Source organism: Notothenia rossii (genome assembly GCF_949606895.1).
Source record: "Notothenia rossii genome assembly, chromosome: 1".
NCBI classification, from domain to species: domain Eukaryota; kingdom Metazoa; phylum Chordata; class Actinopteri; order Perciformes; family Nototheniidae; genus Notothenia; species Notothenia rossii.
The window spans coordinates 75389915-75415276 of NC_136912.1; the positions used below are offsets into that span (position 1 = coordinate 75389915).

At 42.8% G+C, this 25362-nt stretch overlaps 1 protein-coding gene across 1 annotated transcript in view; it reads left to right on the top strand.

Annotated features, from left to right (window-relative positions):
• Positions 1-2553: 2553 nt before the first annotated feature.
• The window catches only part of col24a1 (collagen type XXIV alpha 1 chain), a 97946-nt gene continuing 75137 nt past the window's right edge, over positions 2554-25362 (top strand). Inside the window, exons 1-2 of the mRNA XM_079693522.1 lie at positions 2554-3083; positions 18384-18454. Of these exons, the coding sequence (XP_079549648.1) occupies positions 3031-3083; positions 18384-18454 (124 nt within the window). The 5' untranslated portion in view covers positions 2554-3030. The remainder of the gene's footprint in view (positions 3084-18383; positions 18455-25362) is intronic.

Sequence of the window (25362 nt, forward strand, 5' to 3'; positions counted from 1 at the left end):
GAGTGGGGCCAGAGGCATCTCGAGTCCAAATCTACGACTCACAACATGCTGCCAGCAAGAGCAAAGAATAGTATGTCAAGAAGTCAAACTAGAATAGACATGTGCTCTTCATGCATTATGTAATTTTTGATCATATGGAAGGACTTTGTCTGTGCCCATATGCTGCACTGATCAGAATCTTGCCTAGCCGTTATGTACTTCTACATCTCTGCAGTTATTGTCTGAAAACACTGATCCATTCACTATCATTCTGGCTCCAATTATTTGCAATCTAATCGGATAAATGATGAAACTTTCAGAGGAGAACACACATGTTTCAGGAGAGGGTCAGTGTGCAATCATCTGTGTCTGCCCATTCCTCAAGAGAGAAAAAGAGAGCTGATCTGATTCTGATTATTGGACAACAGTCACTCTTTGGGCTTACGGTGCACAATGGACTGATTAGTACACATCTGGACATGAGAAAAAAGAGAACATTCATCTTGAAAAGTTTGCTGTAAATCTGCGTGCATACTTGGCTGAAGTAATTTTATGGTATAATAACCTTCATAGAACCTTTTTGCAGCATGATAGGCCCTACATCAATGATTACATCAAAGTTCTAACAATATGACACATGTCCGGACTCAAACTTTGTTTACAAGTTACCAAATAGCAAATGCTCTTTTACTCTACAAAAATATGGCCTATGATGGCAATATCTGTGATCTGCTACAAACTGATCATGTTATTCCTTTATTCATGATGTTGATTCACGGTCGTGTCAGAGAACCAGCATTTCAATATTTTCATTTCTGGAAGTGGAAGAAAACATCTGGCTGAATAATTGCTATCCCAAGATGCTGGCTGATGGCAAAGCCAGCTAAAGAAAGGGAGAGAGAGAGAGAGAGAGAGAGAGAGAGAGAGAGATAGTGCATCCACTGCAAAGTGCTTCCTCCTCCGTGACAACTGTCTTTGATGAAGAGGGATAGGAGAGTTTCAGCCACTGCGACAGACACACAAAGGCCTCTATAGCTTGTTTGCAGCCACAAATCTCAAAATTAACACTTTTTATTAACCTCGCTGTTTTTAGTAGCTGGCAGCCTGGCTTGAAGTTTCCATGTCACTTTGACCTCTCTTATAATACTCCTTGTTTGGGCATTGTGACTGTTCACTGTAACTCTCCTTTTACTGTGCCAGGTTAAGAAACCCTGTTTGCTCCACCTGGGATTAGAGGCAGGAACTGCTCTGTCTCCTCTAAAGTCTCCTGTTGAGCGTCCCCCTGTTCCCTAAACTGCAAACCATATGGACTTTCTCGCCGTCCAGGTTTAGCTGAGGGAGGCGACAGACATCTAGAGGAGGATGCTGGAGTATGTGGGGGAGGGCTGGGGGTCCACAGAGCTCTGTTTGTTCTAGGTTAATGGGTTAACCTTGATCGGGAAAGGTGGAAGTAGGTTAGAGCCAGTTTGTTTGGAAATATCGATGGGAAAGATAAAGAAAAAGAAACGGTGTCATTTTCAAGGAGGAAACACAGCGGTTCTTTGGTTATAGAGGAACAAAGAAGGGATATTTCTGACGATAATCAGTGCCAGAGCAAAAAGGTGTTATGGTAAACACTGCAAGAGTTTATACACCTATTAAATCTTTGTTTGTGTAAATCTCAAAACAATGCAACAGCTGGATTTAACGTTATATAAAAAAGTAAATCCACATGACATGCTACCTAACCTGTTAGACCTTTTTCATTTCATACTATATACATATATATATACACAAGAAATATATAATTACTTGTGTGAGTATAAGTGTAATTATTAAGAAAGATAACTTTTTAACGTAAGTGTTTTTTATGCTGAAGGGAGAGAAAAAAAACAGACCGGGATGCAATCGATCATTTTACACATGGCTCCATGCCCCTGGCTGCAGATACTGTACTGTTGCATATTCTCACACCAAACTTGACATTCTTAATTGATTATTTTTGCATCATGTTTGACAGTTTGAACCCTCTGTGATCATTAACCAATAGAGCATTGCCCAAAATACTTTCTCACTTACCTGTTGTGGCTTGTCTTCATGCCAAGTGCTTATGAGATTCAAATTAACCTGTACTGTGTCATACAACTCTCTCTCCTGCTAAGAAAAATATGCTGGACTGCAGAGACTGTTCACTGTACGTTTTTATGCCAAAATAAAGTGTTGTACGACGGATGGCTGGACAACAGGAACTCTTGCCATTATGCCAGAACATCAGTGCCTTGAGCTGCGTCACCTTGCAGATTTGCTTGTCAGCAAACCACAAGAGGCTGCACCAGCTGATCTCTTTCATTTGTTATCTGTCATTATTTCAGTGTGTGGACCATGTATGCACAAGCAAGTATATGCTCCTTTGTTAAAAACTAAAAAATGTTCTCCAACCTGCTGAGTTTACAGTTTAGATACATAGGCCTATTGTACATGCGTTAGGCTAGCCTAACACAGTAGTCAATCTAGACAAAAGGCATCGATTAACACAAGCCATAGTCGATCTGTGATGTCACGAGCCTGTAAGAGGTGAAATCTAACACCACCAGCTGGTAGGAGTTGTGTGAATACGGGTCCCCTTGCATCGGTGCAAGTCAAGGCACATAGCAGAAACCGCCGCCTCGGGGTAAAGACGCACAGGCTGGATCTGCTGTTGTGTTGGAGATCACTCTGAGAGAAGCAGTCGAGCTCTGACTCTGTATCGCACAGTCATTGCTTCTGTCTGACTAGCCGCTCTCCTAGCCAACTTTTTCTATGCAACTGTTGCGCGTCTCCACTTTGGATAGAAATAGCCTGATAACTGCGCGCCGCAGAGCGCAAAGGATCTGAGAAGCTCTGGTTTGAACGAGTGAGAGAGATCTCTCCTCCGGACTGCAATGCAATGAGGAAATTCTGAGTTGGCAGAACTCATCCGTCCACTCTACGCTTCCTTAGGCTGTTACCAAATGGTTAGCCGATGAGCAGGTATCCTCTTGAGTGTGATTCTGTTTTCACCCAGATCTCTGCTGCCTGGACAAATGCATACAAATGCATTTAGGAGCTCAACGGACAAGGAGTGGACACGTTTCCGCGGCAGCAACGTAAGTGAGCATTTGGTTTAATAGTATGCAGATGTTATGCTACATGTGCGCCTCTGAAACTGCCTCTAGAACTGCTTTTCATATAAAATGGCAACTATAGGACTTATTGCAGTTGTCTGGCATATTTCCTGAACAGGGGCGCCAATTTACTAAACAAAGTCTCTGCAGCAAGCAATAAGGTTTTGCAACCAAAACGTGACGAGCAATACAATACATGCATGGATTTAATATTACAATCATTATTGTCCATTATTGTAGTTTTTTATTTTAGGAATTTTTCAATAACATATCTTCGTTTTCTTTTGACTTTTCTGCAAATTCTGCACAATAATCATTCATGCCACAGTAGCCTACAGCTGCACATGTGGAAAGGTTTACTGTGTGAGCCTCTTTTTTACTCTTAGTTGATCTTGATAAATGTCTTCTTAGTCTTGGCTTTGAACTCGCCACATGAACATGCAGACTGGGATCTCTTACATTATAATATGAATACCATGTGCTCTATTGTACACCCATCTATTTATTTGTATTTCATTCACATAGCTATGATACGCTGGAAAACAAGCACAGAAATGGGCTTGTAAGTAATAATGTCAGTGATCAATCTTTGTTATCCTGTATAATGATAAATAGGGATTAGAGAAACTGTCAGAGACTGAATATCTTACTAATTAATCAAACTATGCACTAGTGTTTAAATAGGGGCAACATCTATTTAGTGCCTTTAAACCTAAACATTCCTCATGGAAGTGTTTATTATTGACATCCTGCATGCAGGTTTTGTTGTCCTGTTACATTCAGCTGGCTCTGTGGGGCTACAGAAATGTGCACGCCTCCTTACCCAACAGGGAAATGCATTTTCTTCCATCAGAAGTGGGTCCAAGTTGTCTGTACTCAATTATGAATCCCTTCCAGATAAGAACTTAAAAAAAGAGCTGTGCTAACAATGCATTCTGTTGTTGCATTCGATGGAAAAGAAAGTGAACCTGAAATCCTGAGAGATACATTTTTTTGTGCCCTTGAGAGTTAAAATGAGAGCCTGGGTTGACAGAGAACAAGTGTGGCCTCCCTTGAATTCACTGGGAGAGTATGCATCAGGGGTTGACTGGCTCCTGAGCCCCAGACAATCACCCACTGTTGCAAGAATTGGTGCCGGGGGTGGTTGGGTTGTATAGCTGCAGAGACTCACATAGGCCACACTTGACTGAGAACATTCAGTCAGCTCAACGCTACCTGCTACTTCCCATAATGAGTTGAGGATGCACGTTTTTCAGGAATTGGAGAAGGGCTATTCTTTAGGGTCTAGACTTATGGCTTATAAAAATGCTGAGTATAGAGAATGAATTCTTAACGAAGGACTTGGATTTTGGGGTAAATTCTTTGTTAGGAATAACTCCTTGAGACCATCTTGTTTTCAAGGGGGGCAGTAACACAATAAAAGCACAATTGGACCACACAGATGTTGGGAAGTGGGGACAAAAACAAACACATTAGAATAAACACACACAAAAATTGACCATATATATATATATATATATATATATATATGGGGGTGTTATTGTTGAATGTTTGCAGCTAGAGTCCAATCCGAAGGAGCTTTTAACTTAAAAGGCCCAGTTTACATACCCACATCATAGTTTATAAGAAACCTTTTCAAACAAGTAAGTCTTATTGTCTTTGGCTGCCTTTACCACTTCCATTCTTTTTTTACATGATTACACACAATGACATGATGATGCATCTGTGCTCCTGTGGTATAATGACAGGTGTGTTGCTAAGGCGTTGGATACATGGTTTCTCTCTTAATAGTGAATTTAATAGAAACTTTGGAGGGTACCTTATTGAATATAAAGCAAAATGCAAAGTAAGCTGCAGACTTGTAGATACAAATATCCATATACACACTCTTATTCCATCATGAAGATAAGAGGAACCATGTTCAAAGTTATACATTACAACTTCCAACTTATTTTTTGACATGATTTGAAAAACTCACAGGAAAGCCCATTTCAATTTACAGTTTAACCTTACAGTAAAGATTTATTTTAAGAGCTACTCTCTGTCCATTGTGAGGCCTGCTGATAGAAAAAGCACTGCAGAGGAGGAAAAATATGTCATATTGTCAAGACTATTGTAAACTACTGTAACCATTTTATTATCATAGCTTAACATAACTCAGTAAAACTTAGACTTTAAAACAATTTGAGAATTGTGTGGATGTTTCAGCAGTATTTTTAATCTGTAAACAAAAATAATGCATTGTGTAATCCAGGCCTGCCCACCTTCTTGCTGTTGTGTGCTCACCTTCTTCACCGGTGCCTGTGGGAAATTTGGCCTGTCTGTGTGAGTGAGTGTATTTAACCCTCCTAACATCTGCAGGTCTCCCCACAACAGGAAAGGGGCCAACTATTAAAGGCCAGTGGAAGTTTACTCACAGTCCTTTATCTGCTCGCTGTTTTGTGGACTAAGTCAATATTTACTCTGGACTGCAGTGACCTCTTGACTCTAGTCACCCATCTGATTGTGCTCAAACATGCACCACGCTCAACTCTTTGTCAATTAAGAAGTATCCTGACATGACATACCTATCAAAACTTTATTTAGATTCATGTATTTTGTATGGGTTGCTTCAGTTAGTTTGGATATCAGATCGTAAAAGTATTTGATGCCTTGGCCAGAGATAGGACATTAAGTGGGCAACTGAAACCTGGAAACTTGTTGAGCTACTATTTTTTTGCTCAGGGCTGTTTAGACATGTGAAGAAGACGAGTCCACTCATTGCTTCCATTATGAAGTAATTATAATCAGAACACAGGTGTTATAGCTGTAACCCAGCCAATAGACAATTGGCTGTGGATCAGTTACTTGCTCATGTCCGGGAATGTTTTGGTCGAGATTGAGAAGCGAAGCATGCAAGAACACAACTCCTGATCAGATATTTAATTGAGAGAAATATCCCCAAGCTCTTAGCATGTGAATAATTTGTGTGTGTGCAATACGTTTTTTTTTAGGAGATATCTACTGTATATATTATATGTATACACTTCAGATGTCACATTTATTTATTTTCCAGTTCAATGTCTTTCCTAAGGATATTCTATAATGAGCCTCATTACAGCTCCTGAGAGCACTGCGTCAGTTCATATCTCAGAGTTATTGCCTTCCCTCTGTTTTGAATTCACTTCATTTAAAACTTGTTTTAAACTGGGCCACATGTTTGGCATACAACTGTGGATGTAAGGAAAATTCTCCAAGGTCAAGCTCTGTAAACGTCAATTTTCTGAATAATGACTATTTGTAGTACCTCTAAAGGGTTCTACAATTACTTTGGTTAAGAAGAAACAATCTTTTCAAAGTAAACAGAATGGATTTCATGTGGCGGGTCAGTCAAGGTGAATGCCATCAGGTTTATTTTGGTGGCCTAATATGTCCTTAATAATCTGAGAGTGTTTCCATGAAAGGCAAAGTAAAAAAGATTTTTAGTTGTACATTACTTTTACCACCAAAACCAATCAACAACGTAATTTACTGGAGCCATTTCATTTCTATTTATTCCCTCAAGAAGTTAATCATTATAGAATTCTTGTAGAGTAGATTACCAGCTTTGCATGCTTTGTTGATACTAATGGACTCCGTAAATGCCAAATTACAGAACAAAGTACTGCGGGTATCACTGCTTACGAAGTCACCCCAGGACAGACATCAGTGATGAAAGTAAGAAAGTTATATCCCTTTGTTATGAGGACTGTAAACATTACTTAAGTGACATTTCTCCACTTGCCAATCCAGCTTGAGCACTTTACCTCTCCATTTCCCTCTGAGTGGTTTTCCTCAGTTGAAAGAGTCATTGTTAGGGATCCCGGCAAATTTGGAGGGGAGAAAGAAGAGATCTGTTACTGCTGGAATAATTCATTACAGCGGGGAGTTTAAAGTTGTGATTATTTATAGTCTTGACATGACACCCACTCCCCCACATAGTGGTATTTCCCTTAGTCAACAGAGCAGTGTTTGGGGAGCTTTGTCTTGCTTTCAGCAGTCTTTTCCATTAACTGCACAGGCTGGAAAGCATTTCAAAGTGTGCTGTCACTTAGACAGGGATTTACCACAGGATTTCAGAAAGAAATTATGCAACTGGTGTCTCTGCATGTAAGCTATGTCTGTCACAGGCTTCTTAATTCAATACAGCTAACGACAAGCTGTAAAGAATCACATAAAGTTCTACTTTAGCTGAGACAGAGGGATGGTTGAATCCTTGGGTTAGTGTTGTTACGTCACTGTGGATGTGCAGAAGCGACAACCTGAGCCTGTTTGGTGGCACAGTCTCAGGGATGTCTTAAATAGCCCTGAACTGTCTGAATCAGCATCAGATGGCCCCACTTGGCACTCCAAAAGGGAATGTTAAGTGTTATAATTAGTTTTTTCTTTTCTTTTTTGGGCTACTTTTAAACCATGCCAACGTTTAAGCGGAACCAGCTACTCATTGACTTCATACATGTCAGTTTTATCGCCTTTAACAGATGAATGATTGTAATCATATATTCCCCTCTAGTTTTTCTCTATTGCCTTTTCCTGCTTGGGCGATATGTCTGTGTTCACGACAGTGGAATGTCACAGCACTTTCTAGATGGGGAACAGTTGATGGGCACAGCTCATAGTGTTTGTACTTACACTCAATCATTGTCTTTTTGGTTCTCTTGTTGTCTTTTCATCCATCTCTTTCTTTTTCTTTCTTTGACTCTTTTCTTTGTTTGCTTGTGTCTCTTCATTTTGCTCAAGTCTGCAAGGCTGCATTTCTCTGGGAAAACAAACATGGCTGCCGTTTGTAATTTTCGTTCACATAGGGCCACACAAACACTCGTAGCCTCTTTGCTGGTTTAATCTGGTCCTCAAAGGAAATGAAGGAACTATTTTTGTGAGACAGCTACCATCCACTGTAGCCATCACAGTCACATAATAATCCCTGGAGGTTAAAGGTGTGAAAGAAGCCTGTGATTGATCGCACTCTTACATAACTGCATATTAAAATAGCTGGACTACTGTCTCCTCCTGGCTTTTGTGCTATTACCACACTGTGTTGAAAGTCATCATGCTTGTTGCCAGAAGCCACAGTGTCAGCAGCTGTTACTATGTACAGGCCTGCCGATGTGATTGATTTGCTTTTAATGTACACAGTATGCTTTGAAGCTGTACGCTCTTTAAAGTATAATTATATGTTTTAGGTTATAGTTGGAAAAATACATGACATTGGAGTGTCTAGGTTTGTATGCAAGTGTTCCCATGTTAACAAAATAGTTGTCATTGTTAAAATTATATTTTAGTTAAGGTTTGGTTGATTGATTGACTTGTTTGAGATTTGACTGATCATCAGAAGAAAACATGAGTAAGAAAATCTCTTTCATGCTCACCTGTGGTATGAACAATCTACTTTTCTAGGCCATATGTTAAAAAGCATATATATATATATATATATATATATATATATATATATATATATATATATATAATGACAAAACAGAACACTCACCGCAGAACAAGACGAACCGACAAAGACAGACAAAAACCCAGAACTTAAATACACAAAAGACTAATCACACAACAAGACACAGGTGAGGAGGGAGGAGGAAACACAGGGGCCACAGGTGAACATAATCAGACAATCAGGGAGGGAAAACAGACAGATAGCAACAGGCAAGACAGGAGGTGACACTTTACAAAATAAAACAGGAAACAAAAGACAGAAAAAGACAAGACAAAACACAACACCGACAGATCGTGACAGAAACCCCCCCCTCAAAGGACGGATCCCAGACGTCCCAAAAAAAAAGTCCAACAGGGTGGGTGGAGGGGGACCGGAGGAGGGACAAAAAACTAAGGCCACGGGGCCGGGGGCAAGACAGAGTCCAAAAAGGGGAACTCGGGCGGACGGCCCGGGGGCAAGGCAGAGACCATGGATGGGGTCTCGGGCGGACGTCCCGGGGGCAAGGCAGAGTTCAAAAAGGGGAACTCGGGCGGACGGCCCGGGGGCAAGGCAGAGTCCGAGGAGGGGTGAAGACTACAGCGGGCGACCCCAGGGGACCAGGCTCGAGGGTGAAGACCGGACAGCTCCGAAGGCCGGTCAGGAGCCGGTGTCGGCAAGATCCCCCATGGAAGAGGACACAGGGCAGGCAGGAGAGCAGTCGGCGGAATCCCCAACGCGACAGGACATGAAGTTGGCAGGACCCCCGGTAGAAGAGTAGTCGGTGGGACCTCCAGTGGCACAGGACATAGGGCTGGCAGGACCCCCGGCAGGAGAGTAGTCGGCGGGGCCTCCAGTGGCACAGGAAATAGAACTGGCAGGACCCCCGGCAGAAGAGTAGTCGGCGGGGCCTCCAACGGCACAGGACATAGGGTTGGCAGGACCCCCGGCAGAAGAGCAGTCGGCGGGGCCTCCAACGGCACAGGACATGGGGTTGGCAGCACCCCCGGCAGAAGAGTAGTCTGCGGGACCTCCAACGGCACAGGGCATAGAGTTGGCAGGACCCCCAGCGGAACCTCCAACGGCACAGGACAAGGGACTTGAGAGGTGACTCGAGAGAAGACTTGAGAGGGAACTCGAGAGGAGACTTGAGAGGGAACTCGAGAGGAGACTTGTGAGGAGACTCGAGAGGAGACTTGTGAGGGGACTCGAGAGGAGACTTGAGAGGGGCCTCGAGAGGATACTTGAGAGGAGACTTGAGAAGGCACTGGAGAGGAGACTTGAGAAGTGACTTGAGAGGGGACTCGAGAGGATACTCGAGAGGGGACTCGAGTGGGGACTCGAGAGAGGGCTTGAAAAGGAATTCGAGAGGTGTCTTGTGAGTTGACTCGAGAGGTGACTCGAGTAGGAACTTGAGAGGAGACTGGAGAGGGGACTTGAGCAGGGGCTTGAGAGGACACTTGAAAGGGGACTCGAGATGAGACTCGAGAGGGGACTCGAGAGGGGACTTGAGAGGGAACTCGGGTAGGGACTTGAGAGTTGACTTGAGAGGCAAATGGAGAGGAGACTTGAGACGGTTGGTTCACCAACAGAACACGGGGGGCTGGCGTCGGACGGACAGCCAACAGGACACGGGGAGCTGGCGTCGGACGGACAGCCAACTGGAGACGAGGTGCTGGAATCGGCCGGTGTGCCGGCAGGACATGGGGAGCTGGCGTCGGACGGACAGCCAACAGGAGACGAGGTGCTGGAGTCAGCCGGTACGCCGACAGGACTCGGGGAGCTGGCGTCGGCTGAACAGCCAACTGGAGACGAGGTGCTGGAGTCGGCCGGTACGCCGACAGGACACCGGGAGCTAGCGTCGGCCGGAGAGCCAGTACTGGAGCCGAAACTATGGCTGTAAGGTCCGGTTCTGGAGCTGGAAACATGGCTGTAAGGTCCGGTTCTGGAGCCGGAAACATGGCTGTGTGGGCCGGCACTGGAGCCGGAAACATGGCTGTAAGGTCCGGTTCTGGAGCCGGAAACATGGCTGTAAGGTCCGGTTCTGGAGCCGGAAACATGGCTGTGTGGGCCGGCACTGGAGCCGGAAACATGGCTGTAAGGTCCGGTTCTGGTGCAGGGGTCATGGCTGCTGGGGCCTATACTGGGGCTGGAGCCATGGCTGTGTAGACCGGTTCTGTAGCCGGAACCATGGCTGCTGGAGCTAGAACTGGGGCCGGAAACACTGCTGCTGGGGCCAGAACTGGGTCTGGAACCATGGCTGCTGGGGCTCGGGCTGCTAGCCTGGCCTTGCGACGACTCCTCTTAGCAGCCGCCTGAATACTCCGTGGACCTCCATAAGCCAGACGAGTTCCGGAATACGACTCCTGGACAGGAGCAGGAACTGGGGCAGAAGCACGGGTTGACTTCAGACGGAACCCACCAAGGCGTATGGTGCCAGGTTGGGAATTGGGAGGTTGGGGGCTAGAATGCCTGGGGCTAGCAGGCCGGGAATCCCAATTCGGGAGGATGTCCATAATCCAGCCAGGTATAAACTTCACAAGATGAGGTTTCTCCCTTGCCATCTGGTGCGCCTCTGCCAGAGCAGCCTCTTTCTGCTGCACACTGGACGCTGCCCTCCACCTACCATAGCAGAAAGCCAGAGAAAAGGTAAAATGACGTAATTCCCTCTCGAATGGATAATCTGCTGGGTCCATTGTGGTCGGTTCCTTCTGTCACGGTGTGTGAAACAGGCAGGACCCAAATGCAGATTTAAACTGAAAATTCGTTTATTTCAAGGCTATGATATATTTAAGCAATAGCTCACGACAGGCCGTGGTATATGCTCATTATATCACAGCTAAGGGGCGTGGTTCGGCCCGACGCGAAGCGGCAGGCAGTTTGCTTTTCAGCCCAACGGTATACTGTTTTTCTCAGACGCGGAGGGATACTGACTTGTTGTGAAAAGTAACTTACAATTCTACCCGTGGTATACGCTCAGTATATCACGGCTAAGAACCAATCAGATTGCTTGATTTGACTTGTCCGTTTTATATATATATATATATATATATATATATATATATATATATATATATATACAATGACAAAACAGAACACTCACCGCAGAACTAGTCATGGAACAAGACAAACCGACAAAGACAGACAGACAACCCAGAACTTAAATACACAAAAGACTAATCACACAACAAGACACAGGTGAGGAGGGAGGAGGAAACACAGGGGCCATAGGTGAACATGATCAGACAATCAGGGAGGAAAAACAGACAGAAAGCAACAGGCAAGACAGGAGGTGACACTTTACAAAATAAAACAGGAAACAAAAGACAGAAAAAGACAAGACAAAACACAACACCGACAGATCGTGACACTGCTTTTTAAGTATTTTAGGGCTCTGTATATTTGGAAGCATCTGGAGGTATGATATGCATCATGAAACAAGGGCTATGATTTAGTATATTTTGATATAGTGTGATACTATGAGCAGATGATATTTTTTTATTTGAAAATAAACATCTGATTAAAACATCCAACATCACAGCTCTCCTTTTTTTTGTTGCAATTTCAGCCACTGTCTGCTACTTATCTTTGCATGAACACTATTCTAGCCCTCCAAGCTATATGGTGGGCAGTGCCCCCTAGAGGTGGGGTCAGTGAGGGTCACAGGGTTGAAGTTCCAGGAATCTATTCTGGTGGGATCAAAATATACAATGAGTGAATTATATGCTAATAATTCATTGTGTGCTTTGTACTGTTTGTTTTCCTCTTACATTTGTGTAATATAATTTAAAGTCTAGGTGTCAATTGTAAGTGTTTCTTTTCACAACTGAGCTTATCCTATTTGTTTTGAGTGTGAATGCATCTTATAAAGCTTATAATTATGCATCTTTAAAGGGTTTAAGGAATATAGACCGATGAGACAACATGCTCTTCATACAGGATTGTCCCACTCTCAATAGCTTCAAAGGCCAACTCAAAGAATGGTTGAGAAACAAACATCCGTGCAATCACCGCTAACTGCACCTTACTAAAGGGGTATCTTCTCTCGCACTTTATGTATCTCTTGTATCTTCTCTTGCACTTTATATGTCGTTGCTGCTATATTCTATTACCATGTGATGAATACTTATATGCTGCTCTTGCTCTTTTGCACTTTTTGCATGTCATGTATTTGTTTTTTCAATGTCATTTTCTTAAATGTTTTATCTGAGAGACTGGGGATGGAAATGAGCTCAAAGCTAAATCTGGCATATTTACGCTTGACACATTTTATTGTTTTAAGTGTTCATTGATGTGCATTATCCCCGCTAAATAAACAATTAAATAAATAAATCAGTTAGAAAAAATCTGGTTAAAAAAACAGACCCACTCTTTCTCTCTCTCATACTCGCTGGGGCTTTTCCCTCTTTATGGTCATGCTTCCATTTACAGCCTTCAGTTAGTCAATACCCAAATGTGCCTTTAATACAAAATCCATCATTGTCTGGAATCAATAAAACATGACACAAACATTCCACCTGCATGACTTTTCACTATATTTCCAGACATAAAAATGTCAACGGTGAAAGCCTTTGTAAATAGCGAGGAGTCTGGTTGCCTTTTGAGGGGCTTGCAGGATAATTTTGTAACAGTTTATTTTACATGTTTAACAACAATGGATTTCAACCCAATATTGTTTTGGGATGAAATCATGATTTATTTCATTATCAGTTAATATAGAATCAATTTGTCTTGCTTATTTATTGTATAGTCTACAAAATGTATAGAAAGTTGCCTAAAAAGGCACACCAAGTGTTCCTAAAGCTTAGTAGTTTGTTTCTCCGTTCAATACTCTAAAACTCAAAGGTATTCAATTTAAAAAGATTTACTTAATTAGGAATAATCTAAACATTTTTATTTATAGTCATTAGAAGCATTAATTCTTCAAATATTTTGCACGTAAGGTTTATGCATTTATGGTAAATTTGTTTTGTTTATATCAATGAACATTCACATTATTCCACCTACCCCTTTCCACCCATTGTGCTTTTATAGTTTTGACATTTGGACCCAACATGGACAATGTGATGACATGTCTAGACTTGTTCATTAGGCCACTGCAATACTGTAACTTCACAGAACCAGACACTCCAAACAGTTCTAAATCACTGCGCAAACTAGCAACGATAACACGCGAACTAGCAACGATAAAACGTAGTACCCATTAACGTAAACATGATTGAAACTAGCTGAACACATTTATTATATAATAATTCAGACTTATAAAAAACAAAATCAATTCTGAAATGTGGTGATAAATAGAGTTAAAAGCACGTGTGGCGGAGGAAACGCCGGTAAGGGGCATTCTTTGACTCTACGCTGATTTGTCAGGTAACCCCGGAAAGATAATGTACCATAGCATCAGTAAACGTGGATGCAGTAAAACGAATGAGACCGTTCTCTTTATAAATACACGAATAAGAGCAACAATGGTTAAATGATATTGCAGTTAGCTTCAGTGCTTTTAGCGACCCCCTAAGAGCTGGAAGTGTCTATAACTATATATTTAAAAGGCTCGCGAAAAAGGTGAGGATTTCTGTACGAATGTCACAATGTTGCGGTAAATAAATGTCTCAATACCGTCGTGAGACTGACAAAATCTACCGCGATTTTTAAAATCTTTTTTAAATAATTTGTTTTTAATAGTTTTAATAAAAAAAAAACTTTATTCAACCAGATGGTCCCATTGAGATCATCGATCTCTTTTTCAAGTCAGACCTGTCCAACATGGTAGCAAGTAGGTTACAACATGAACATAAAACAACAGATAACACAAAAGGACATCATATTTACAGGGCTACATGTACATACCTAGAGACATTGACAAGTACCAACTGTATATTTATATCTCGCCCTGTCAATAAGCCTCACCTTCTTGGCAACAACTGTAGTGTTTTTGAAGTGGTGGAGAGACAATGCACAGTTTTACCCACTGCTGTCACCCATGGCCAAAGTATATCTCTCAGTACCAAGCTAGAGAGTTTTTTCCACAGCAGGGGATATTTTTAAACGCCCAAACATCCCAGCTTCTACCTGGAAATGTGGACACGCTCATATTCCTAAAAGATAACCTTGATGATGCTGAGTGAGTGAGTGAGTGAGTGAGTTTGAGTTGAGTTACTTGAAAAACTAAAGTGAAACTTGATTTATTCTATTGCAGGGTCTGATTATTATATTGTTGACACTTTCAAATACTACTATCCTACTAAAATGCGGTACAAATCAGATTTATTATTTAATCTTTTTTTTTTTTTTAAAGAATCAAAGTTTTTCCCCTTTATTTTTCAATTTCGCGATAAAAATCGCACCGTGGACTTTTTATCGCGATATTATCGTACTGTGAGTTTTTGGTATCATTACATCCCTATTTAACACTGTGACTTTGTTTTAAAAATGGACACCAACTCAACAGGTGATGGTAGTTAACCTTAGCTGGCTAGCTTTACCGTTATTACCATTGTATGGAAGACCGTTGATGTTCAATTGCTGACCGTTATGGCTGACTCCCTGAGACTTTCTTGTGTCTTGTCATATAATTCAGTGTTATTATAATTGTTCAGTGTTCCCAAGCATAAACATGCTGGGAGAAGAGGTGCTGAATATGTGTTCATATGTGGTCAGAGGTTTAAAAGCATTAATCTTTCATTTAATTACAGTACATTTTGGTGGTTGACATTTTGGCCAACACAGGTGTAGCCAATATCGTTAATACTGCTCTTGTATTGAATAGGCGCTTTCACACCGGAGTACTGTTCCCAGGATAGTTCCGATAGTTCTTGAAATGTTGCGTTCACACCAAAAAAATCCGGACCTAGAACTTAGTTCATGAGAACCTTTTCACCCCCTTATTAGTATCAGGTACTTTCATGGGAGAAAAAGGTTCCCATTTCTGATTGGCTGGGTGTTTTGCAACCCCCCCCCCCCTCGTAAAACGCCCAAAAAGTTTTGTGAAGCCGCCATTTTATTTGCTGGCATTAGCATTATTATCATTAGCATTAGCCCAGCGCATGGAGAGAGACTAACTTATGGCAACACAAAAAAAAACATGGGAGCGGTGGAGTGATGAGGAGGTGTCGGCGTTCTGGCCATTTACTCGGAGGGCTTAAGTAGAAGCTGCCAGTCCCCAACTCCGGGGACTTCCGACCGGGGCCTGCCAGTAAACCCAAAGCAGAAGAAGTGACTTCAGCGGCTTCATTTGCCTAATCCTCCCTCAGGGACTTATTCAGGTGTGAACGCAATCTGCTCTTTAGTTCATCAGAACTCTTTAGTTCTGATGAACTAAAGAGCAGATCTAAGTACTGGGAACTAAGTACGGCAAAGTACTTGGTGTGAAAGCACCTATTGGCAGCTGGTTTAATAGCATTGTTGTAGCTTAATGACACACTTGAATTGATTAATGTTACTGATTGCACCTGTTAATTTCCTACCATGACAGGTGAAAATGACCACTGTGAAAAAGGGACTTCCTCAAAGCCCGTGTGTATATCTTTAGTTCATGACTTGAGTGGCCATTCCTAAATTTTGACTCATTTTGTAGGAAAATTTTGTAGAAACTAAACTTTGACTCCTTTTGTGGGAAACTTTTCCAACATACAATTTCTTAAAGACATAACATTTTTGTCTAGAGCCCTGTGGTGATTTTAAATGGTATGTTACTGCTGGTTTTATTTAGGTTTTGTGGCTTCTGACACATAAATAATGACAAATGTCACACTTGTTTCTGTGTCTCAACAGGATAAGGCAAACTGTCTTAGTTGATTGCTGAAAGCCAAGTTATAGTCATTATTGTAATTTCTCAGATGTAGCAAATTCTTGTCCTTCACAATTCACCTCGGACATAGACAAATCCTCAACAAAGGACCATTTATGTCTGGAAAGCTGATGCAGTTTGGCTTTATTGTTGGGTCAACTGCTCTGCATGCAGTGACAACAACCTGGCATGCATCTTTATGATGAACAGTAATTCCTCATAAACAATATTTCCTCTAACAAAATTAAAATGATTATAATAGGATTGTTGTTATGTGGTTAAAAGTGATGCCTTACAGCCAGAAAGAATAGCAGTTTCCAGCTCTGGTCCTCTGTGTACAGTTAAAGGTCCCATGTCATGCTTTTCCAGTATTACCCGTCCCCTTGTGTGTTGTGTAGCTTTTTCTGCATGTAAACGGTCTGCAGAGCGTTCTCAGCCTGAACTCAGCCTGAGCTGTGAGTTTGTGTGTGTGCTCAGGCTGAGTTCAGGCTGGGTTTTGCGGTGTCTCGTTGTCTCGCAGACCCCACGCAGCAACCAGGAAACGACCCCAGTAATCCAGCTCACACTGTCCGCAGCAGCGAGCCCCACAACGTCCCGCCAACAAGGCACCCAGACCCCACGCAGCATTCTCATCAGTTTGTCATTACTGGTGTCATTTTCTGGTTGCTAACGCCATTGTCACACATAATCACTGATGTTCCGCTGTAACGGTGGTGGACTCATCAGAACAGAGTGGGCGAGCTGACCAATCAGAGCATAGTGGGCTCTTAGGGAGGGGGGGCAGGAGCTCCCACAAGCGGTTTAGGACAGAGAGTGAATACACATACTATACAGAGATGCTGTATTGCCCCTTTCACACCAACGCGGTTCCCATTCTAGCTCCGTGCTAGAGCTTTTCTGATTCGGAACCGGCTTTTATTTTCAGCCCCCGTTTTGTTCACACCGCCCAGAGCCTGACTGGTGCTGTCGCTGCTGCGTCATAATGTCACCGTTTACATTGCTGTTTTCTCCCTAACAGTGTTGGGTCGATGATCATGTTGCTTTTAATCATACGAAGACAGTTTAAATTAAATAACTACTTCTCAACCCTTGTACTTTTCTCCAGAGTTTCAGCGGCATTTACCGACCACTGCAGTGCTGCCCGCTGTTTGGCATCACAACGCTGTTATGAAAGTTTCTATGGTATAAAATGGGTGATGTTATAATGGCAACTGAAGCTAAACTGACTATCTTGACTACTTGTTGCCATCCTTTTGTGGCATAAACCGGCACATTTTACCGGCGTATTTTTCATTATGATTCTACTTGTGATAGTCGGACATGAGTCATGACAACCTGTGCAGCCCATGTATTGATTCCATCCAATAGCTGCTATAATACAAAACAAAACGTTTGCCTGCTCTCCACAATGATCAATGACAGCGAACAGATGGTCAAAGTAAGGTACAAATAGACAGAATCACACTAAGCCTGGTTAGTGTTGCCTGACTTTATAAAGTGTGTTTTTTTTAATAAGTGTGCGGTTGCGTTCTAGTCACTTGCTCAGCGCTACTGCTTGTTAGAACTTTCATTTGCCGTACTCGCCATAAACTGTTATTGCTCGGGTTAATCCCGCCCCTGCCCCTTCCCCCGCCTCCGACGTAAGCGTGAAGTATTCGGTTCTTGCTAGACCAACAATGTTTTGGTGCTTGAAAAGCACTGGTTTTCGGAGCTTAGAGGTGGCTCAGCTGCGGTGTGAACAGGAAAAAACAATGCTTTTCAGGCTATAGCTCTGAACCGGCCCTGAAACCGCGTTGGTGTGAAAGGGGCATATGAGAAACCAATGAGATTTTGGAACATTGAACAATGTAAATATATTCTAGTAGACCTCAACAATGGAATTATGATCAGTAGAAAAAATTGTCTCTCTTCTTATCAGGCTTAGTCATACATGTAACTGTTGTGTGTTTATATTTGCCAGGGTCTTTTGGAGGAAAATGTACTCATTTGTGTAGCAGAATCTTTATCAGAATTGTTTTCAATTGGCTCAACACAATATGTTTATGTGTCCCTGTAGGTGGAACTTTATCCTGCTCCTGTCAGTATGCTCAGCAGTACTCTCTGCAGAAGAAGACTACCTAGCTCAAGGTAAACAACACCCTGATGTATTTAAACACTTCAAATGATCTCTCTGACATTTCATCCACCCATATCTACAGCCAGTTTTTGTTACCTCATCCATGTCAGCACATTTTCAAATCTTGGGAAAATAGAACATTGGTATCAGGTTCATACTTTGCATTGGCAGATAACCTGACTTAATGTTTAGAAGCTTAGACTGAAAAACGATTTGTGATTTAAGAATGGTGAACCCCTCACATTGCAATAGGCTACAAATTACAGTGCATGATTCACAGTACTTGTAGACAACAACTCCAAGGTGAATATTTACCTTTTTTATTCCATATTGAAGCAAGTTTAAAGGGACCGTTGTTCAAGCAGTTATAATCTTTCCTTACTCCCTTTCCCGTGTTAACCTTTACCTCAACATGTCGGTTCTTGCTCTCCAGGCCACAGCTTGAATGTACTGTAGAAGCAGTCTTAAAGGGGACCTATCATGCAAAATGCACTTTTTGATGTCTTTTATTCATAAATATGTGTCCCCGGTGTGTCGGGGAACTCACGCAGTGTCAGAAAATAAAACCCTTTCTCTTTTCCTCCGTACCCACATCTTTTAAAAACGGGGGTACAACGAACGGATACAGATTTGCTGCCGATATTACGTAATTTTGGATGGTGGACCCACAGAGAGTTGCTATCAGACAGGGACGTGCACAGGTACGGGCTAATGTTGCCCGGGCAACGACCCGTTTGGCCTTTTTGGCTGACCTGCCCCTCTGGAGAGAGCGAGAGTTTGTTTTTATTTTTTCTGTTGTGGCCGAATCATCATGATAAGCCCACAATTAGTATTGTAGCGTCTCGCTGCGGGAAACACACTTTGTCAGCGCTGTCATCTGCCGGTGCGTTAAGACCACCTCAGTGTCGGATTTTGGAAACTTAATTTTGAGTTGACTCATGGCAGTTAGGGTATAAGGGACAAACCAGGGGACTTTACTTCCTCTTGATACCGGCGGTTATTTACAAAAAAAAAACTAAATATAGCCTACTCGTTGTTATTGTGCTTCTGTCTTTCTGTGTCTTTTCATCTGTAAACTCCCTCAACGCGCCGCTCACTCTCTTTTCTTGATCGCCCTCTCACGGGTGAACAGTTCAATGTCCCGCTTCATTGTAGGATTTCTGCCATGTCTCTATCACTTTAGTTTGATCATCTCTGTTACTAAGTTATGGAATATTAAATAAATAAGTAATTATATACCTTACCGTTACTGCGCTCATAAAGAATGATAAGAATAAGAATAATGTGTATTGAACTGGTTTCATTAATTAGCGAGTTTATTTAAGGTAATTAGTTAGAGGCCCTATTTTATCGGTATGTCTGCACAGCAGTTACAATGGTCAAACTACATTAGAACAGAATTGTCCCCATTTTATCTTTATTAGTTACTAACATTAGATATTTTAATGAGATATGGACCGCAAAACATTTTTTAAATCAAGTCACCGCATGCAAGTAGTCACCTTAGCTTATTTTGTTATGTGATGTGAATTACTGTTCAATTTAGTTGATAATAATCGGTTTCTTTTACATTAAAAACAATTTTCAAAAGGTCTTATGTTTTTTTTCGGGGGGAGGCCCTTTTTCGTTTAGAGCAATAGCCCCTCCAAATGTCTGTGCACGTCCCTGCTATCAGAAACAATGCCTAACGTGTTTTGGACGTAACATGGTATTCTATGCAGGGCGCGATGACAGATAGTATTCCTGCAAAACAGGAGAAATGATGAACAACAAAATCCTTAGCTGCTCGTTTGGCGGGTCTTGCCAGAATTTATTATTCATTTGGCACACACACAATTGTTAATGTCCTTAACCATTTGACACACGACACACACAATTGTTAATGCCCTTTTCTGTCTTCAATATAAACACTTGTCCATATATATTCATGTCTTCAATATATTTGAAATAAAAACCATGACTTAAAATAAGAATTTCTCTATTCAGATATTGATTTTGTAATCAAACCCTTTTAAATATCTTCCCAGGTAAAGCATCATAATCTAATCTGTGCTAGCATTAACATCCCACAAGCATTTATGTATTAACTCTGACCATAGAACACATACAGATAATACAAAACACACACACAAAATACTTAGGATATAAACCCAGAAAATATGTAAGTACACATTTTCCATGAGCTGTAAACAATTACATGTACTTGCATTCACTTTGATCAAAGAACTTATGCTACATTAAAATAGCAACCACCATTACACACACACGCGCACACAGCAACCACGAGACAGTCTCCTACGCAGATTTGAAGACTATAACCAAGTCCAAACACCACTTCAAAAACTAGGACATCGTGACAGAACACTACCCTGGATATTTATAACACTTGTGACAATATGTATACAAAACTGACCTGCAAAACAGGAGAAATTATGAACAACGAAATCCTTAGCTGCTCGTTTGGCGGGTCTTGCCAGAATGGCAAGCCAACGGCAGCACCGTCTCCACATCAGTCCGTTTACGGCAGGCGCAAATCACAGCAAACCCCTTTACGGCAGTGTTACCCTGCCATCTACTGCCCCCTGCTGTCCATTGTTAAACAGGTTTCTAAAATGATATTAAATATAAACATAACATTGTGATCACACACTTTGTGTGGGTCACACACTCCCCGACAAAGAAAAATGGCTGCCAACATTAACCATCAACCTCTTAACTTATGCCCCTTCTCTTTGAACTTGAAAACACTTATACACACTCTCACAAGGGCACTTCTTTAAATGTACAGGTGAATACAATATGTATGAGAGTGGGTGTAACAGTCTTTCCTTCTCAATATGCATGTATGTATGGTAGCATTACAGTGTAAGGCAGTGTCTGGTGTGTAGTGTAAGGCAGTGTCTGGTGTGTAGTGCAATGTGGCATAGAAACGGGCTGCATTCCCCAGAATGGCAGGGCTTGTACAGTATAGAGTCCCGCTGGGTCTGTAGGCCCACATGATCTGGAGGATGGCTGACCAAGGGAGTCATATGTCAGCGTTTGAGGAGGTTTCCTGTCCCGTGTGGATTTCCTCACTGGCTCATCCTGAGGTGTCACAGGTCGGTCATAGCCATAGGGTACTTGTACATACTCATGCTCTTCCGGTGCTTCAGAATCCACAGGCAGGTCTTCCTCATCAGTCCGTTCTTCTGGTTGTTCTCTCTCAGGTGTAACAACCTCATGTTGTTCTGGTGTATGATATCTCGATGGCACTCTATATCCATGTGGTTCAGGTACCCTTTTCAGACCGTCTGTGTTTTGCTGAGATCCAGACCTAGGTTCAATATTCTGTGAGTGAAGTCCAGCTTGTGGGGGTACTCTTAGCCAGTATCGTTCTCTAGGTGCCTCATCATCAGAGTTTTCTGAGTCACTGCTTTGTGATGTCTCTCTCTGTCGTTGTTTCTCAACATGATGACTCTTGCTATTCCCTCTAGGTGGTAGCGGATTTCCTGTTGGTTCAGGCAAGTTTACAGGTAGGTCATTGACAACGTGTAGGAGATTTCGATGGAGGGTACGGATCTTATCACCACCTGTCTCAGGGCACACTTTGTACACAGGAATTTCACCAACTTGTTCTTCGACGACATACACAGTTTGTTCCCAGTAGGACCTCAATTTTCCAGGTCCACCTCTCTCACTCATGTTGCGGACTAGGACTCTTTCACCAGGTTGGAGCACAACTCCCTTGATGTGACAGTCGTAGTACTTCTTGTTTCTTGTACTGGAGTGTTGACTTTTTTCAGGTGCAATCCGATAGGCCTCTTTCATTCTCAGAGCCCATTTCTTAGCATAGCCCTGTGTGGTTTCAGTCTGACCTTTGGCTGACAGACCAAACATTAAATCTACTGGGAGACACGGGTGCCGTCCAAACATGAGGTAGTGGGGTGAGAAGCCTGTTCTCTCATGCCTGGTGCAGTTGTATGCATGTACCACCAGGGATAAGTGGTCTTTCCAGTTGCTCTTTTCTTTTTCTCCCAGGGTCCTCAACATTTGTAGCAGTGTTCTATTGAACCTCTCAGCTGGGTTTTCTTGGGGGTGGTATGGGGTTGTTCTCGAATGAGCAACTCCAGCCAGATGCCTCAGGGTCTTGAACAGGTCATTTTCGAACTCTCTGCCTTGGTCGTGGTGTAACCTGGCCTGGTAGCCGAATCTTGGAATGAAGTCATTATAGATTTTTTCAGCAGCTGTTCTGCCAGATTTATTTTTTGTTGCATGGACTTGAGCAAATCTGGTAAAATGGTCAATAACTACTAAAATGTACTCGTAGCCCCCTTTGCTAGTTTCCAGGTGCATATAGTCTATAGACACAAGCTCAAGTGGTGCAGATGAAGTGATGCTGCCCATTGGTGCTCTGACTTGTGTCACAGGTTTCTTTTGTTTGATACAGGGGCACTTTCTGGTTACATAGGTTTCAATGTCCTTTTTCATGAAAGACCAGTAGAAACGGTCTCGAGCCAGGTGGATGACCCTTTCAGCCCCAACATGTCCCATTTTGTCATGGAGATGCTTTAGTACCAGGGGGTGGTATTGTGATGGTAAGACAAGCTGCTGCCGCTGACTGGCTGTCCGGTACAACGGTTGATTTTCCATGTGCAGTTTTCCCCACTCGTGCATGAGCTTTCTGAGTGTACCACTGGCTCTCTTCCTGTCCTCATTGGTCAATACTGCCTTGGCCTCTTTAAGTTTGATAAGCAATTTTGGGCGTTGACAAGCTCACTGTGGTCAATGGTAAGGGGTGACACATTCACAGGTGACTTTGAGCATGAAGCCAGGTCCAATGCAGCAACATAAGCAACATCCTGCCTCTTTGAAGACTCACAACCATCCCATGTGGTTTGGATGGTTTATCTTGTGAGTTCCTCAGTACACTCTCTGACGTAAGGATCAATGTCAAGAGGGAGACGAGAGAGCATGTCTGCGTCTATGTTCACTCTTCCTGGCCTGTATTTGACATCAAACCGAAAGTCTGCTAGCTCACCTACCCATCGGTGGCCCATAGCATTAAGCTTGGCCGTACTCATCATGTATGTGAGGGGATTATTGTCGGTGTATACTGTGAAATGGGGTGCATAGAACAGGTAATCCCTACATTTCACACATATCGCCCACTTAAGAGCAAGGAACTCCAGTTTCCCTGAGTGCATGTTGTAATTCTTCTCAGCGGGAGACAGAGTTCTTGAACCATAGGCGATGACTCAATTTTCCATCCTGTCGTTGATACAACACAGCGCCGAGTCCCTGCTGAGAGGCGTCAGTGTGAAGCACAAATGGCAGTTCAAAATCCGGATAGGCCAACACAGGTGGGTGTGAAAGCATGTCAATCAGCTGTTCAAGGATCCTTTGGTGATCATCAGTCCAATGGACAGGTGTCCTTGAGGGCAGCTGAGTTCCTTTTCCAACCTTATGTTTCCCCTGTGTCACGGTAGAGTTTCCTTTAATTTTTAACAGATCATAAACTGGTTTTGCAATGCTTGAGAAGCTTTGAATATAGGCTCTATAGTAGCTTAAGAAACCCATTAACTTCCGCACTTCTCCAACTTTGCTTGGCCTCTTCTCTTTCAGGGACATGATGGCATCAATGTCTTTTGGGTCAATCCTGACACCGTCTGCAGAGACCAGCCTCCCAACATACCTGACCTCTTTCTGGAACAGCTCACACTTTGTTGGTCGAAGCTTGACACCATGGGACTGCAAGGCTCTCAGGACTTGACGTACTCCCTCAACATGGCTTGTGAAGGAGTCGGAGTAGCAGAGGATGTCATCGAGGTAAGGGATACAGCAGTTGTCACGCAGAGAGTCCAACATTTCCTCCATGCTGCGCTGAAAAGCAGCAGGAGCGTTGGAGAGTCCAAAAGGTATCCTCACCCACTCATACAGCCCCCAAGGGGTGATGAACGCCGTCATGTTTCTGGATCCTTCAGCAATGTAGCCCTGGTGGTAGGCCTTGCCTTGGTCTAAAATGCTGAACCAGCTTTGGCCTTTTAGGGTGTCGATGAGTTCCTGGATACGAGGCAATGGGTGACGGTCTGGTACTGTTTTCAGGTTTAACATTCTATAATCGATGCTTAACCTTAGGGACCCATCCTTTTTCCTGACGCAGACTACAGGAGCTGAGTACGGAGATTTGGACTTAACTATCCACCCTTTTACAAGCAGGTCTTGGATGTACTCTTTAACCTCTTTATAAAGAGGCTTGGGCACTGCACTGTATGTGCGCTGAACTGCGATGTTGTCCTTTAAGTTGATGGACATTTGCAGGCTGGGAATGCAGCCTATGTCCCCATCATCTTTAGCAAAGGCTGCCGATTCCTCATGTAACATCTGTTCCACCTTCATCTGTTGCTCATCACTCAGGTGGCTGACATCCACAGGTGGGCGCCACAGTGCAGAAGTGGGTTTGTCACTGTTAGAGTGTGGTGATGTGGAAGAACTGGCTATATTTGCCTGGCCTTGATTGTCCTTGCTGCTTGGGTTGTCTGTCTCTATCACTCTATCAATGGTTTCGTTGTTGCCTAGAACAGTACAGCTGGGCAGAGTCACAGCACATCTGGAATGGTTTGACACAGGCACCTTTACGAAAGATCTCTCTGTCTGTTGGATCGCCATTAGTCCTGCTCCAACACTCAGCTGTGCCAGTGGTGTAGCTTCGGGATTGGGTTTGAAAAGCACAAGTGAGTCAGATTCACTAATATCTACTGATACCCTGCACTTAATATAAGCTACCTGGCCAGGATAAATAGTGACTTCTTTCCTGCCTATCTTTACTGCAGCATTCTGTTGTTCCTGTTTTTGCTCAGTCTTTATGAAACTCACCATAGCTTTTGCCATAGCACTGTCAATCTCCAAAGCACCAGTAAGCAAGTTGACAAGGATAGATATA